Here is a 14,912-nt window from a genome sequence, read left to right as displayed (position 1 = left end):
ATTCGTTTTAATAAAAGCTCAATCAGCAGTTGTTCGCCGTCCCTGTCCTCTTCCTTCCCATAAACGAACGTGAACTGTGTTACACTGGTGCCGAAACCCGGGAAGGAAGACGGGAGTACGCCGCCATGCAAACATCGTCCTCCCCACCATTTGCGGACGTCATCGCGTCCCTCGCGGTCCTGCACCATGAACAACACCAGGCCCTGCTGGATCTGCGCAAAGATCAGGAACGGTGCTGGCAAACCATCCTCCAGACCCAGCAGGAGGACCACGAGGCGTTCCGGAGCTGGATTCACCGGCAGGTTTCTCGGGAGCCCAGCGGGCAGCCAGCTGTGCCTGTCCACCTGCCCCTGAACAAGATGGGCCCCCTGGACGATCCAGAAGTTTTCCTCGAGCTCTTTGAGAGATCTGCTGAAGCGAGTGAATGGCCGCGGGATCAGTGGTCTATGAGGCTGGTCCCGCTCCTCTCGGGAGAGTCGCAGGTGGCGGCACAGCAGCTGCCAGTCCAGAACCTCCTGGTGTATGACGACCTACGGCGGGCCATCATCCAGCGGGTCGGCCGGACCCCGGAACAACATCGTCAACGCTTCTGTTCCCTCGACCTGGGTGAGTCCGGCCGGCCCTTCGTGTTGGCCCAACAGCTCCGGGACTCGTGCTGCAAATGGTTGCTGGCTGAGGGAAGCGACGTGGATCTGGTCATCAATCGCGTGGTGCTGGAGCAGTTCATCTCTCGGCTTCCAAAGAAGATGGCCGAGTGGGTCCAGTGCCACCGCCCCACGTCGCTGGACTCAGCCATCCAATTGGCGGAGGACCACATGGTGGCGTGCCAAGGGGGCGGCGAACCCCTTCCAGCTGTCTCTCTCTCTCAGAAACCTCTCCCAGGGGGGCGGGACTCCCTGCTGCCGGGACGGACCCCACTCCTGCTTCTCCCCTTTCTCCGCGTCAGCCATTTAACCCACTCACTGCCACAGGAGCGGCGGGCAGGTCTGGGCCGGCTTGTTGGCGGTGTGGGGACCCGGATCATTTTGTGGATAAATGTCCGGTTATGGAAGTTGGGATGATGATCCGGGTCCCCGACCATCCACAAGCTGCCCCTGGTCAAGCTGGCGAGTACCAAATACCCGTGAGTATCAAGGGGGGTACATATCAGGCTTTGGTGGACTCGGGCTGTAACCAAACCTCTGTCCATCAAAGCCTGATTTAATCTGGGGCATTGGATACAGGCCGCTTGGTTGGGGTTCGGTGTGTGCACGGGGATGTGGTGAGATATCCTGTAATGCCCGTCATAATTAAATTCAGGGAACAAAAGCATAGTGTGGAGGTTGCAGTTAACCCGCATCTCCGGCATCCGATAATTTTGGGAACAAATTGGCCTGCGTTCAGTCAATTATTGGGATGTTTATGCTCGGATGCCTCTTGGGAAAAGAGAACGCAGGGTAAGCAAGCGCGAGTGCAGGTAGGAGAGACTGAACAGGGACCGGGGAGCGCTGCTGCAGGGGAACAGAGTGAAGCCGGAAGACTAATTCTTCCGGAACGCGATGATTTTCCCATTGGAGCAGTCTCAGGATGAGACGCTAAAACATGCATTTGAAAAGGTCTGTGTGATTGATGGTCAGCCTCTCCAGCCTGGGCGTCCGCTTGCTTATCCGTATTTTGCGGTTATAAAAGATAGGTTGTACCGAGTGACCCAAGACACTCAGACAAAAGAGGATACAACCCAGTTATTAATTCCAAAGAGCCGCAGGGAAATGCTTTTCCACGCGGCTCATTCTAATCCGATGGCGGGGCATTTAGGACAGGCAGCGACACTAAATCGTCTCATGACCCGATTTTTCTGGCTGGGCATTCACTAGAATGTACGCAGGTGGTGCGCGTATTGTCGTGAATGTCAGTTGGTAAACCCACCGGCCACCCCAAAAGCGCCATTGCGCCCACTCCCATTAATGCAGGTCCCCTTCGAAAGAATTGGTATGGACCTCATCGGGCCATTGGAACGATCAGCACGGGGACATCGCTTTGCATTGGTCATTGTTGATTATGCAACGCGATATCCTGAAGCAGTGGCTCTCCGCAACATTTCCGCTAAGAGTGTTGCGGATGCACTGTTTCGCCTAATCTCCAGAGTGGGGATTCCAAAAGAAATCCTCACTGACCAAGGCACGCCGTTTATGTCACGCACATTACGCGAATTGTATGAATTATTGGGCATTAAATTGATTCGTACCAGCGTCTTTCACCCACAAACGGACGGGCTGGTCGAACGTTTTAATCGCACGCTTAAATCCATGATTCGTAAATTCGTTCAGGAAGACGCCAAAAATTGGGATAAGTGGTTGGAACCTCTGTTATTCGCAGTGCGAGAGGTCCCGCAAGCCTCCACGGGGTTTTCCCCCTTCGAGCTTCTCTTTGGACGCCAGCCCCGCGGGGTGCTGGATGTCCTGAGGGAAGCTTGGGAGGACGGACCATCTCAGGCCAAAAATAAAATTCAGTATGTGCTGGACTTGAGAGCAAAACTCCACACTTTGGGGCGGCTGTCAATGGAGAATTTGTTACAAGCCCAGCACAAACAGAGCCAGCTGTATAACAGACGGTCTAATCTACGCAAATTTGCACCGGGAGAGAAAGTACTTGTATTGCTCCCAAGTTCTAAATTACTTGCAAAGTGGCAAGGACCCTTTGAGGTTACACGGCAAGTGGGCGAGCTCGATTATGAGGTGGTACGGTCTGACAGGAGGGGGGCACGTCAAATTTATCACCTCAATCTCCTTAAAAAATGGAGTGAGGCAGAATCAGTGATGTTGGCAACGGTGATTAGCAGGGAGGATGATCTCGGGCCAGAGGCGAATGTAAAAACTCAATCCCTCGCTCTGACCCCAGGAGGAGATCACCTCTCGCCCTCCCAGCTCACTGATTTGTCTAAACTGCAAGCAGAGTTTGCAGACGTGTTCTCTCCCCTGCCGGGGCGTACCAACCTCATTCAGCACCATATCGAGACGGAGCCGGGCGTGGTTATTCGCAGCTGGCCGTATAGATTACCTGAGCACAAAAAAAAGGTAGTTCAGGACGAATTAGAGGCAATGCTTAAGATGGGAGTAATAGAAGAGTCCAGCAGTAACTGGGCGAGCCCAATAGTTTTGGTCCCCAAAACAGACGGCTCTGTTCGTTTCTGCGTGGACTATCGCAGGGTGAATGCAGTGTCGAAATTCAACGCGTATCCAATGCCACGGGTGGACGAATTGCTTGACCGGCTAGGTGCGGCTCGATTTTATTCGACACTGGACTTAACGAAAGGATATTGGCAGATCCCCTTGTCGGCATTATCCAAAGAAAAGTCTGCTTTCACGACGCCGTTCGGATTACACCAATTCGTTACGCTTCCGTTCGGGCTGTTCGGGGCACCGGCTACCTTTCAGCGACTCATGGATAAAATTCTCCGGCCCCATGGTGCATATGCGGCTGCCTATCTAGATGATATTATTATCTATAGTAATGACTGGCAGCGGCATATGCAGCATTTAAGGGCCGTCCTGAGATCGCTGAGAGGAGCTGTGCTCACCGCCAACCCAAAGAAGTGTGCAATTGGGCGCGTGGAGGTAAGGTATCTGGGCTTCCACTTGGGGCATGGGCAGGTGCGTCCCCAAATTGACAAGACCGCAGCGATTGCGACCTGTCCGCGCCCCAAGACCAAAAAGGAGGTTAGGCAGTTCCTCGGGCTGGCGGGATATTATAGAAGGTTTGTACCTAATTATTCGGCCCTCACCAGCTCGTTAACTGATCTAACTAAAAAGGATGCACCAGATACGGTCCAGTGGACAGAGCTGTGCCAGCAGGCCTTTACCCAGGTGAAGGCTGCTCTATGTGGCGGGCCATTGCTTCACTCTCCTGACTTTTCTCTCCCTTTTCTGTTGCAGACTGATGCGTCGGACAGGGGGCTGGGTGCTGTCCTGTCCCAAGAGATAGAGGGTGAGGAACGGCCGGTGCTGTACATTAGCCGTAAGCTCTCTAAGAGAGAAGCTAAGTACAGCACCGTGGAAAAAGAGTGTTTGGCTATTAGGTGGGCCGTCCTCACCCTCCGCTATTATCTCCTGGGACGGGAATTCACTCTCTGTTCGGACCACGCTCCCCTGCAGTGGCTCCACCGCATGAAGGATACCAACGCGCGGATCACTCGTTGGTATCTGGCTCTACAGCCTTTTAAGTTCAAGGTGGTCCACAGGCCGGGTGTTCGGATGGCTGTGGTCGATTTCCTCTCCAGAAATGGGGGGGGGGCTGCAGGCCGGACGGCTCCCCGGCCTGAGTCGGGCGGTGGGGGTATGTGGCGAGGGGGGAGTGGTTCAGCGAGGTCTGCAACCGGAGAGAATAGCGGGAGACGCTTGGTAAGTGAGTGGGTTGGATGCAAATCACGAACACCTGTTTCTCGTTCTAGTGATTGGCGCGGAGACAGGATAAGACGCCGTGAGAAGCAGGAGTGTGTGAGAGAGAGGGGAACTGCTGACTGAGACCCAACGAAGTACTTGGAGTGAAGCCCTTTGTGGATTGTGTTTACCGAACCTGGAGTGAAGCCTTTTGTGGATTATTTGTGTTGCTGTTACCGTGCGTCTGCACGGCCTTTCTGTTGAACATTCGTTTTAATAAAAGCTCAGTCAGCAGTTGTTCGCCGTCCCTGTCCTCTTCCTTCCCATAAACGAACGTGAACTGTGTCACAGTATTTTTATTATAATCTTGAATATGTGTGCACATATTATTCAGTTATTTGCAATTGTACATTTGGCATTACATTTTAATGTCATTATACATCAGTACATTCAGTATATATTTGCTGTATTTTAAGCACAACCAAGAACGAAAAAAGTAAAATATCAATATCTAAATACTAATACTCTTCACATAAGCCATGAGGATATCACAAGAATTGGCTGAAAAACTACTATAAAAACAAACAAATAAGTAATGGTTCAGTGGATTTGATAAATCAGGTCTGAAACTGACAAATAAATTTAGAAGTGCATGCATTTTGATATAGATTAATATATTGGGTCAATATGTTGTGCATAATATGCTTTATGTATTTATTTAAAAAAGAACAAAATCAGGAATAAGTTTTGCAGTATATACAAAAGTAGACGTATGCTGTTTATAAAACTAAAATTATGATCAAGGATTATTTAATAATCTCTCATTGAGAGGAGGAATAAAAGTATAACTCTGTACTGGAGGTAACTATTTGCTAAAAAGTTGAAATCTTACGACAAGATGAGGAATTCCAACCATGTTGTTTTTAACACACATTTACACTCAATAGGGTCTACTAAACCTCAAAAACATCTCAGATTTGATCATACATCTACAATATCCTGCAAAGAACATCTCCAACATAGCTTCTCCTCCACCTATACAAATCTCCTAACTGTTTTCTTGGAAATCGCCATGTTTCGTTTTGTTTTGTTGTACTGTATATTGTCTGCTTTTCATTAATTTGATCATGGCTGCTTTCCCAACTGGTGTACTTTTACATGTCAAAATAATGTACTGCATTGTTGACAGTAAAGTAATATCAAAAGCCAGTATTCCATTAGAATTATTCCAACCAAGATGCACAGAGAATGTGATCCAGGCACCTATGATATACTATTTTGATTTCAGATGCACAAATTCTTATCTGACATACTCTATAGAGGCAACTAGGCCCAAAATCTATTTTGCTTCCTCATATGTGACAGATCTATTTAGGATATAATTGTGATAACTTTGATTATGACATTTTCAATTCGAGTCATATTGTATATGGAAATAAATGTGATAAGTATCATCAGATTCTTTGTAATGTGACCATTGTAATCAGACAGTATGGAATTCAAGATTAAACATAATCTAAGCATGCTTGATTTATTGGGAAGAAACCACCTGGCAGAACAATACAGAGGCATTAGACCTCATTAATATATTACTAAAATATGTCACTTTAAAAACATTTAAATTATTATTATTTTTTTTTTTTATTTTTTTTTTTTAGAATTTATCTACATACATTTTAATAATTATAATAAGTGTTTTATGCTGGCAACTTAGTTTAGGATTGTTGCCTGTTCTAACAGAGACATATAGAGCGTATTTAGGCCACACCCACATTGGAGGGGAAAACAATCCAACCCTCTCCAATGACTTTGTATTGCATGAAGCTGCCTCCTTGTCATTTCTTGCTGCTAACAAAAGACAGAACAATTCCTAAAAGCTGCTGTGTGACAGGGTGTACAGCAAAGAAGCAAAAAAAAAAAAAAAAAAAAAAAAAAAACAGATCTAAGTTTTTATTTAAGCTTTTTTAAGTAAAAGCCAACCTTTAAGACAAAAGTGGGTACAGGCAATTAGACATGAAGCATCAGCACTAAGAATAGGTAAATTGTGGGATCCTGACACTCAGTATGCCTATGTGTGCAGTAAACCTTTTGTTACTGGTAAGTTAAATATCCAAATGTCAGTTTTATATATTATGTTTCCTGTCGCCAATTACGTTCCTCTCCAGTGGGCGTAGTTCTCAGAGTAATATGACATGTTGTGCTCCGTCTCAATTGCCTGTAACCACTTTTGTGTCCTTAAACGTTCTTTTTTAGGTTAACAGCCTATAAAAACTTCTCTGTTTTTGGTTCTGGGTTTACTGTACACCCTGCCACATAGCAGCTTTTAGACATTGTTCTGTTTTTTGTTATAAGTCAGAAATGACAAGGAAGCAGCTTCACGCAATACAAAGTCAATGGAGATTGTTGGATTGTTTCCCCCCTGTGGGCATGGTTTTCAGATTACGTGTGTAACTCTGTCTCTATAGGTGTACGATTTGTGCCACATTTAAAATATTATGTGAATAACCTGGCAGAAAGAATTGGAACCTGTTTCTAGTTTTACTAATTGTACACACCTGCATGTGACTGATGAAGAATGGTTTGGCAAAATGTATTAAACCTTGCTGAGAGTATCACAATGTTATTGCTGGTTTGAAGTATATATTAAATTGGACAAAATGTTTCATTAATGAATGGGCAGGGGATACTTTTTTGTCAAAAATTGACAATCTAAATAAATGCATGTTATTAATCTTATTGGGAACGATTTATCCATGCATGTTTCATTTTTAAAATTGTATTTATTTTTTTTGACATTGTAAGTTTTAATCAAAATGTCAACTTTGTTCCGTGAAATTACAGATGTTTCTTTGGTGACGTATGCCAGACTTTAATCATCCGATTGTACAATCGACTGCAATAGATCTGCCTCCATCCAATCAACAACTGATGGATAGAACCAAGTCCCTGCCCTACATTTTTTTTTTTTTTGCAATAATTTGTTTCACTCAGATATATGTCACAATACGGAAGAAAAGATCCGTCACTAACTCAGTTTCATTGCGACTTTAAGACGTCATCAGACTTCCATTAAATGCATGTTTAACAACTGGCCATCAGAGATTTGTCTTTGTTTTTGAAATTACATGACAAGAGGTAGAATTATGGAGAGGTAGATTATGAATAATAATAATAATAATGTTACGTGTGCAAATTTGAAAAACATAACTTCAGTACCCAGTCTTTATGGAATCACTTTCTGACATTTGTTTTTCTACAAGGCATGATTTCTGGATATTACAAAAGTAAATAATACAAGTTATGGCATCTTGTATGGAAGCAAATTTCAAATGAAAAAAAAAAAAAAAGGCTGGGATAAAGAGAAAAACCAGTTCCCAGTGGAACATTTAAATAAATGTAATAATAAAACATAAAAGTTGATACAATCCATATAAACTATAAATATATTACCCATGTATACTTTTTTTTCTTAGCCCCCTAGTCACAGTACATAGTTATATATTTCATAGTTTTTCACCAAAGGCACTTTTGCAGTAACTGGCCTCAGCACTGTTACAGCACTCTGCTCTATAGCTTCCACAACTCCACGGTACAGTAAGTTCTTCAGAATGAAAGAATGAAACGCTGTTAACTGTTTATGCTGATTTTCTTTTGATCTTTGACATCAGCAAAATTCAATTAGGTATTCCGGATAGATCTGGTTGCTGTCAAATATAACGAAGATCTTAGGGTTCATCATGTCATCCACACAGCTGTCGAAAAAGTTGGCAATGCTCATGTCTTTAGAAGGAGGTCTGCAGTACTGGGGGTGACCCAATGTGTATTCCCCAACTAGAACCCGTGCAAGGAACATGCACTTGTAAGGTGGGTCACTCTGGAAAATAGCAGGCGCTAAACCGTGCTTCTGTAGGATAAAGTTATGCTTGCTAGTCGAATGGCAAAACTTGCTGGAATACCTTGCGTCACGTGCAAAATAGCTTCCTGTGAAGACAAAAATTGTATGCATACAATATAAAATGTTACTATAATGACATTTCAACATTTCTCATACAAAGCAGGAATTAACATTAAAGTCAAAATTATGCAATAATAAGAGAATTATGAGATAAAAAGTCAAAATTGTGATATACTAAGTCATAATGAGATAAAAAAGTGAAAATCATGACAAAAAGTCAAAATTATAAAGACAATTATGACTTATGACATAATTGCAACTTTCTATCTCATACGTAATTGATAAAAATGCGAATAGCGATAAAAATTGACTTTGTCATTATGACTTTTTATGACATCATTTCAACTTTTACTTCATAATTACAACTTATTTTTATGACTTAGTATCAAAAAAAAAAAAAAAATGATTTACTGAAGCATTTTTTTTTCATATGTTGAAGAAAATCCATATACAACATATTTAAAAATGCAGTCTAAACAGGTAATGTACATAATTTAGGTTTTGTCTTGTAGCAGTTCTTTTAATCATCATGTATGTTGAAACCTGTATTTTTGTGTGGAATACAATAATAATAATAATAATAATAATAATAATAATAAATTTATATTATTTATATGCAAATGTTGAAGCTGTTCTTTTCCACACAATGATAGTGGACAGTGACCATGGCTGTCAAGCAAGATTTTCAGTGAAAAAGTTAACAAAATTATAATTTGGCTTCAGGAGACTGGATGTATGAATGATTTTTTCATGGTTTTTGGAGTATGACAGCCCTATCCACATCCACTCTACACTGTAAAAATGATTTTATGGTGAAGTAAATACTACAGAAAAAAAATTTAACTTTTACATGAAAAAGTTAGTTCAGGTAAGAATTAAAAAAAAAAAAAAAGTAAATTCTATATTAGTACTCAATTCAAGCTTGTAGAAATTAAAGTGTAAATATCAACATGATAAAATTAAGTAAAAATACTCAACATTTCTCATACTGGTGTTCCCATCATGCACTGGGCCTTGAATAATTAATCATGTAGATTTTTCGCTGCTTTATCATTGCTGTTGTGGTTATGTTAAGAAAGTTGACATTTTGTGACATTTAGAGTTCATTTTCTACTCAAAATGGCACATTCATACTCAAAAACGATCTATCGAATGTTACCGTCATTGTATATTGTGTGCCAAGTATTGAGGTCTCTGTGTTCAGGTGCCACATTACTTCTATTATTACTAGATATGGTGTCTACATGATATCTATTCTATTATTTACTTAGATGTTTCTAAATAAAGCATACACTTTTAAAGCATGGTTTAATTCAGTGTTATATATGTTTGAGTAAAATGTATTGCAAAAGAAACTTCAACTAAGTACAAATTACTCAACCTTTTACTGGCCAATTTAATTTTTTAAAATACTTATTTTCTTTGTTAATTTTACTTAACTTAGTTAAGTAGAGTTACTTAATTCCAAGTACATTTTACTTTATTCAGTATATCACTGTATGTAAATGAGCTGCGTGAACATTTTTCAAAACGTCACTTTTTTGTGTTCGTTGAAAGACAGAAGTCATACAGGTTTGGACCGACATGAGGACCATAAATAATGACACTGTTGTCATTTTTTTGTGAATCATCCCTTTAATGCAGAAAGACTCATAGACTGTACCTTTGCCATAGACGTCACCATGACTTCCTGTGAGACGCCAATCAAAGTTGTATGTGCATATAGCCTGTATGTTACTGTGGCCAGTTCCGTGGAAAAGCATCTTTTCTTCAACATTTACGACACGTTTTATCTTTCTCAGCTGGGCTTTTTTCCTGTAATAAATAAATACATGTAAATACATTAAGGCCCGGTTTCACATCGGTTTCTAAGCCAAGATTAGGCCTTAGTTCAATTAGGACATTTAAGTAGCTTTTATAAATGTACCCTAGAAAAAACATTACTGGTGTGAATCCTGAGACAAAACAAAGGCACTGAAATATTTTAAGATATGTCAGTGCAAGTTGCTTTCAGTTAAAACAGCTCAAACATGCATTTTAGTCTAGGACTAGCTTAAGCCTTTTCTGTGAAACTGGGGGGTAAAATAATAATTTATTTGCTAAGAAACCTTGTAATAACTGTGATAACATGCAGACAGAGAGTCATAATTCAGGTTTGTTTGAAATATTGGAAAATGAGACAACCTGCAGAAAAACTCCCACAAGTCCAGGTTCTGTATTCTCTGAATGGATCTGATGGGCTGGCTCATGGTTCTCTCATATAACCGGGCCACTTCTTTATACTCAAAGGTATCTCTGCATAGAGCAATGAGCTGGAGGGAAACAGTCATAGTAACACAGTCAAACAACAGCTTTACAGTAATAACTGGTATATATTTTTGGCTGCACAGCAGCTCTTAAAGAAAATGGTGTCAGTATCTATCTTAAGTAAATTCAGTACTGATTCATGAATAGTTATTAATTTAGGTAATTTATCTATATCAGCACTGGAGTAAACAGTGATATCATCATCCAGCTCAGTTCAGTTCGCATACAATGGTGTCAATGCAGGCAGATCAAAGCACTGTTGAATATCAAATGTCAAGTGTCCCCAACTAAGCAAGCCAAAGGCGACAGCGGCAAGGAACCCAAACTCCTATTCTCTAGGTGAGAAGCCTGTAATGTACCAGTGTAGTTCAGATAAAAATTAATCTGTGTCATTAGAAGACTGTCAATAATTTAAAGTTTTTACCTCATTTTAAATATTTTTTACCTGATAGGGTTCCTCTGTATTAACTCTTTCCCAGTGGCTGGGTACAGGAAGGGCTGGGTTATCACAGATAAATCTGTGAAACACAACATTAAAAAGATTGATTTTTTTATTAATTTAATGTACAATATAAAACATTACAATACACATTTTATAATAATAAAAGCTGTATAAATGATCTTACCTGAAGTCAGTAGCTGATTGCAATGCCCTTTTGATTGGCCTTTCTTTTCCAGTAGTCACATTGACTTGTTTCATAGCTAGTGACATGATAAAGTGACAAAGAGAAATGACAGTCAAAACACATATCACAGTTCTCAGGGCATTTATTACAACAAATCTAGGTAACTCAAATCTGTTTTGCTTGGTAACTGACCAGAAAAGTCTAATTTATAGGTATATTTAGCAGTATAGAAGTCCATTGAAGCATGCTGATTCTTGCAGTAGCTTTGCTCAATTTGCTCATTGGTGACAGAACAACCTGTGCTTGGAACTTCCTGTAGTGAATAGGAAAACAGCATGATGTGACTAGCAAGAAGCCAACTTATGAATAGCTATTCATATTAGTCTAATCTATCAGACTGCAGTTTGATAAAAGGCAGTACATACTTCAAACATATGCCAGACGCCACACTCGGCAAGGTAAAACCAGTGCCACTTTGCTTCTGATGTGTCCATTTCCTCCTCACATAACTCTTCATCAGGGGGCTTGTGGAGGACCCCCGAGCTCTCCAAATGTTTGTCAGTGTCCACACAGTGCATCCTCAAAGCAAATACACAAATATGTCCATCTGCCCAACTTTCAAGTGCATGACAACAAGTGCAAAATAACAAGCAATTATTCATCTGAAACAATTATTCATCTGATTTGATTTCACTGGACGCGATCTCATGCAAGCAAGATATTTTGTTTTCTAAAACATGATGAAATGATAAAATATACTTCTTAATTCAGATTATGATTTTGCATTTAACCGTATTAATATATTGTGTATACCTTTCGAAAAAGCCTTGTTCCTCTTGCAGTAATGAACAATGTTGAATTCATTTAAATTCGTGAAACATCGTTTCTGATTACATGTTATGTTTCGTTTTCCTCAATCTCTTGTTGTTGTTCGCTTCACTTCCGCATTCGCAGCTATGACGTAATGCGCCCGTCAACATTTTTATTAAATAAAAATACCTAACCAAAAATAAATAAACAACAAAATAAATAAATAAAACCGAAGGAGATACATGGACTAATAAACAACACAATGCAATACTACTACTACTACTACTACTAATTATAAAACTATTCAATAATATGGGATTCATTGCTTTTGCATTTGTCACAGCAAAAGCGACTTATAAAAAAGGCCTTACTAAAAATATAAAATGTTTCTTCTGATAAATTGAAGAGTAGTGGGGTCATGCTATGAGGAAACATTTTTCAGAACTCAAAACTTCCTCGGCAGAAATCTCCCACATCCTTAATTTTATTAGTACATTAAACATTATATATATTATAGCCTAATACCATTAGTAAAACGTTTTAACTTCTATATTCTAAAGTTAATCCAAAATGTTGTTCAAATGCACTGAACTAAAATTTGTGGAAACTGGGAATTCAGACTAGGCTATATACTGAAGACAGCATTGTATCAATTTATTTAATTCTTATTCCTATTACCCCAAGACTTTTTCTGCTTTACTTTTATCAGTGTGGGCCTATAAAAACAGGCTACTTTTAGGGAGCTTCTATTTATAATCTATTTACACTATTTAGATATAATAAACAAGCAAATAAAAAACATACGTATTAAACATACGTATTTCATACTTATCAAATCTTTCCAACATTGTAATTCATCATCTCTTGAGTCCAGTTGCTGAATATAGCCTAACTGATACTGCGGTCAGCTGCCGCAGGATGGCGACAGAGAGGACCGTGTTGCATGGACGGGGATGAATGATGATGGTAGAAGCTAAAACCAGCTACTTATTCGTTTGTTACTTTTTGACGCGTTTGAACCTTCCCTTTTAAAAACGCAAAAGCCTTAAAAGCCTTTTCTATGTCTGTTGTGAATAAATCCGTCAAAGTGATTTAAACAAGGGTGTACTGATTCATAGATGCAAACTCCTCACCTTTCAGTGACAACTCACCTTTTTGAGATCAAAATAGATCACCTATGGGATTTGCATAGATCAGTGAGAAAATGTTTTTAGAACTGCAGGCAAACCATGGTTGTTTCAGAAAGTACTGTACAGTGCGTCCTTTACTCTTTACTTTAAAAACTATGTCTATAAATGGTAATATTTTATGTATGTGAGGTCTGAGATGTAGGAATGGTGAAGAGAGAGAGGGGGCAAAAAGTTTGCAGTTCAGCTCAGTATTGCCGTCTTATCAGCCAATATTGCCTTAATTAGCCTTGTATAGCACTTTTGTCATTTATAACATGAGATTTTGACCAAATGTATTCAGTCTTGATTTTGGTAAAATGTTGCAACAATATGTTATTTTTTCGTGAAAAATTACAGTTTTGGACATATAAGGTGATGCAAAAACTTGAGAAAATGAGATCCAGGCAGTTGATGACACTGAAGAAAAAATATGTATTCATTGCAATTAAATTTAGCCTCACACGAAACTTCAATCGATAATGAAAATATCTAATAAAACCAAAAGGTAAAATAACAGTCAGAAAGAAGTAATTAATAGTTAATAATAACATTTTAGAGTTTTATAAAATCCAGAGTATTGTATCTAATAGATGAAGATCAGAACATACAAAAAGAAAGAACAATAATTAAGACATTTGCAGATAGGAGAGAAGAAGCAGAAGAGCAAGGGAGAGCAAAGGAAAGAGCCAAGGAGAAAAAAAGCTATCCTATCAATAACTCAGTCAGTTTTATACCTTAAACATATGGAACTTTACTCAGACCCTGTTTTCGTTAATCAGAAAGGTCAGTGGATTTATCCGTGATGTCATAGGGCCTTTCCCTTAAAGGGATAGTTCACCCAAAAATGAAATTTCTGTCATCATTTACTCACCCTCAAGTTGTTCCAAACCTGTATAAATTTCTTTGTTATGTTCAACACAAATGAAGATATTTTGAGGAAAGTTTGTAACCAGGCTGCTTTGGGGCACCATTGACTTCCATAATAGAAAAAAAAAAAAATACTATGGGAGTCAATGGTGCCCTAAAACTGTTTCCCACATTCTTCAAAATATCTTCCTTTGTGTTCAGCAGAACAAGGAAATTTGTACAGGTTTGGAACAACCTGAGGGTGAGTAAATGATGACAGAATTATCATTTTTGGGTGAACTATCCCTTTAAGGGTATTTTGCAAATCTTACATTATCAAATGTCAGCAGAAATAGAAACAGACATATTTTGATCGGATTCAAATTGGCAACTGATTCTGAAAAACATCACTTCTGCAGTACTTGGCAGGCGTCCAATATCTAACCACAAACGTGTCAACGTAACCTGTCACACTGGAACACTTGAAGAACAATTGAATATAGCAAGCATACATCTCTTAAACATAAAATAAGAATAACCATAAGGGAACAATAACAAGTAAATACTTGAAAATATGATGAGAAATAATATATAAAGTATGAGTATAAACGTCTGAAATCAAAAAAATAAAATTGATAAATCATAAGCCATAAATGATTAACATAAATATGAATGAAATGCATGAATATGAATATCGACCATTTTGGATCCACCATAAGGTAATAAAAATAAACAAAAAACCCTTAAAATAACTACAAATGAAGCTTGTAAAGTGAATATCTTTTAAAAAATATCCATGCAGAGCTGCCCCCACCACACGCAATGTTCTCACCTTTTTCCTTTA

At 39.6% G+C, this 14,912-nt stretch overlaps 1 protein-coding gene across 2 annotated transcripts; it reads right to left on the bottom strand.

Moving 5' to 3' along the window:
* Positions 1–7,203: 7,203 nt before the first annotated feature.
* On the bottom strand, positions 7,204–12,189 carry LOC125245756 (protein mono-ADP-ribosyltransferase PARP11-like). 2 transcript variants are annotated; one of them, XM_048156480.1, is made up of 8 exons: positions 12,057–12,189; positions 11,669–11,822; positions 11,436–11,556; positions 11,244–11,319; positions 11,063–11,135; positions 10,495–10,622; positions 9,974–10,125; positions 7,204–8,336 (listed from the first exon to the last, which is right to left on the bottom strand). In XM_048156480.1, the coding sequence occupies exons 2-8, from the start codon at positions 11,819–11,821 to the stop codon at positions 8,020–8,022; spliced, it is 1,020 nt and encodes a 339-aa protein (XP_048012437.1). In that variant the 5' UTR covers position 11,822; positions 12,057–12,189; the 3' UTR covers positions 7,204–8,019. The 2 variants fall into 2 exon arrangements, with proteins under 2 accessions (XP_048012437.1, XP_048012436.1); XM_048156479.1 differs by having other exon boundaries at positions 11,669–11,858; positions 12,057–12,183.
* Between the last annotated feature and the right edge of the window lie 2,723 nt (positions 12,190–14,912).

This window comes from Megalobrama amblycephala, linkage group LG14, assembly GCF_018812025.1.
Source record: "Megalobrama amblycephala isolate DHTTF-2021 linkage group LG14, ASM1881202v1, whole genome shotgun sequence".
Lineage (NCBI taxonomy): Eukaryota > Metazoa > Chordata > Actinopteri > Cypriniformes > Xenocyprididae > Megalobrama > Megalobrama amblycephala.
The sequence above is the reverse complement of the archived record's forward strand: the minus strand, read 5'-3'. Positions and strand labels throughout refer to the sequence as shown.

What these genes read in the sequence shown, in the direction of transcription:
- LOC125245756 (XM_048156480.1), bottom strand. Translation starts at nt 11,821, where the DNA reads ATGCACTGTGTGGACACTGACAAACATTTGGAGAGCTCGGGGGTCCTC. An exon ending in GCGTCTGGCATATGTTTGAA is followed by an intron (nt 11,557 to 11,668) that starts GTATGTACTGCC and finishes TATTCACTACAG; the next exon opens with GAAGTTCCAAGCACAGGTTG. An exon ending in TGGTGACGTCTATGGCAAAG is followed by an intron (nt 8,337 to 9,973) that starts GTACAGTCTATG and finishes TTGTCTTCACAG; the next exon opens with GAAGCTATTTTGCACGTGAC.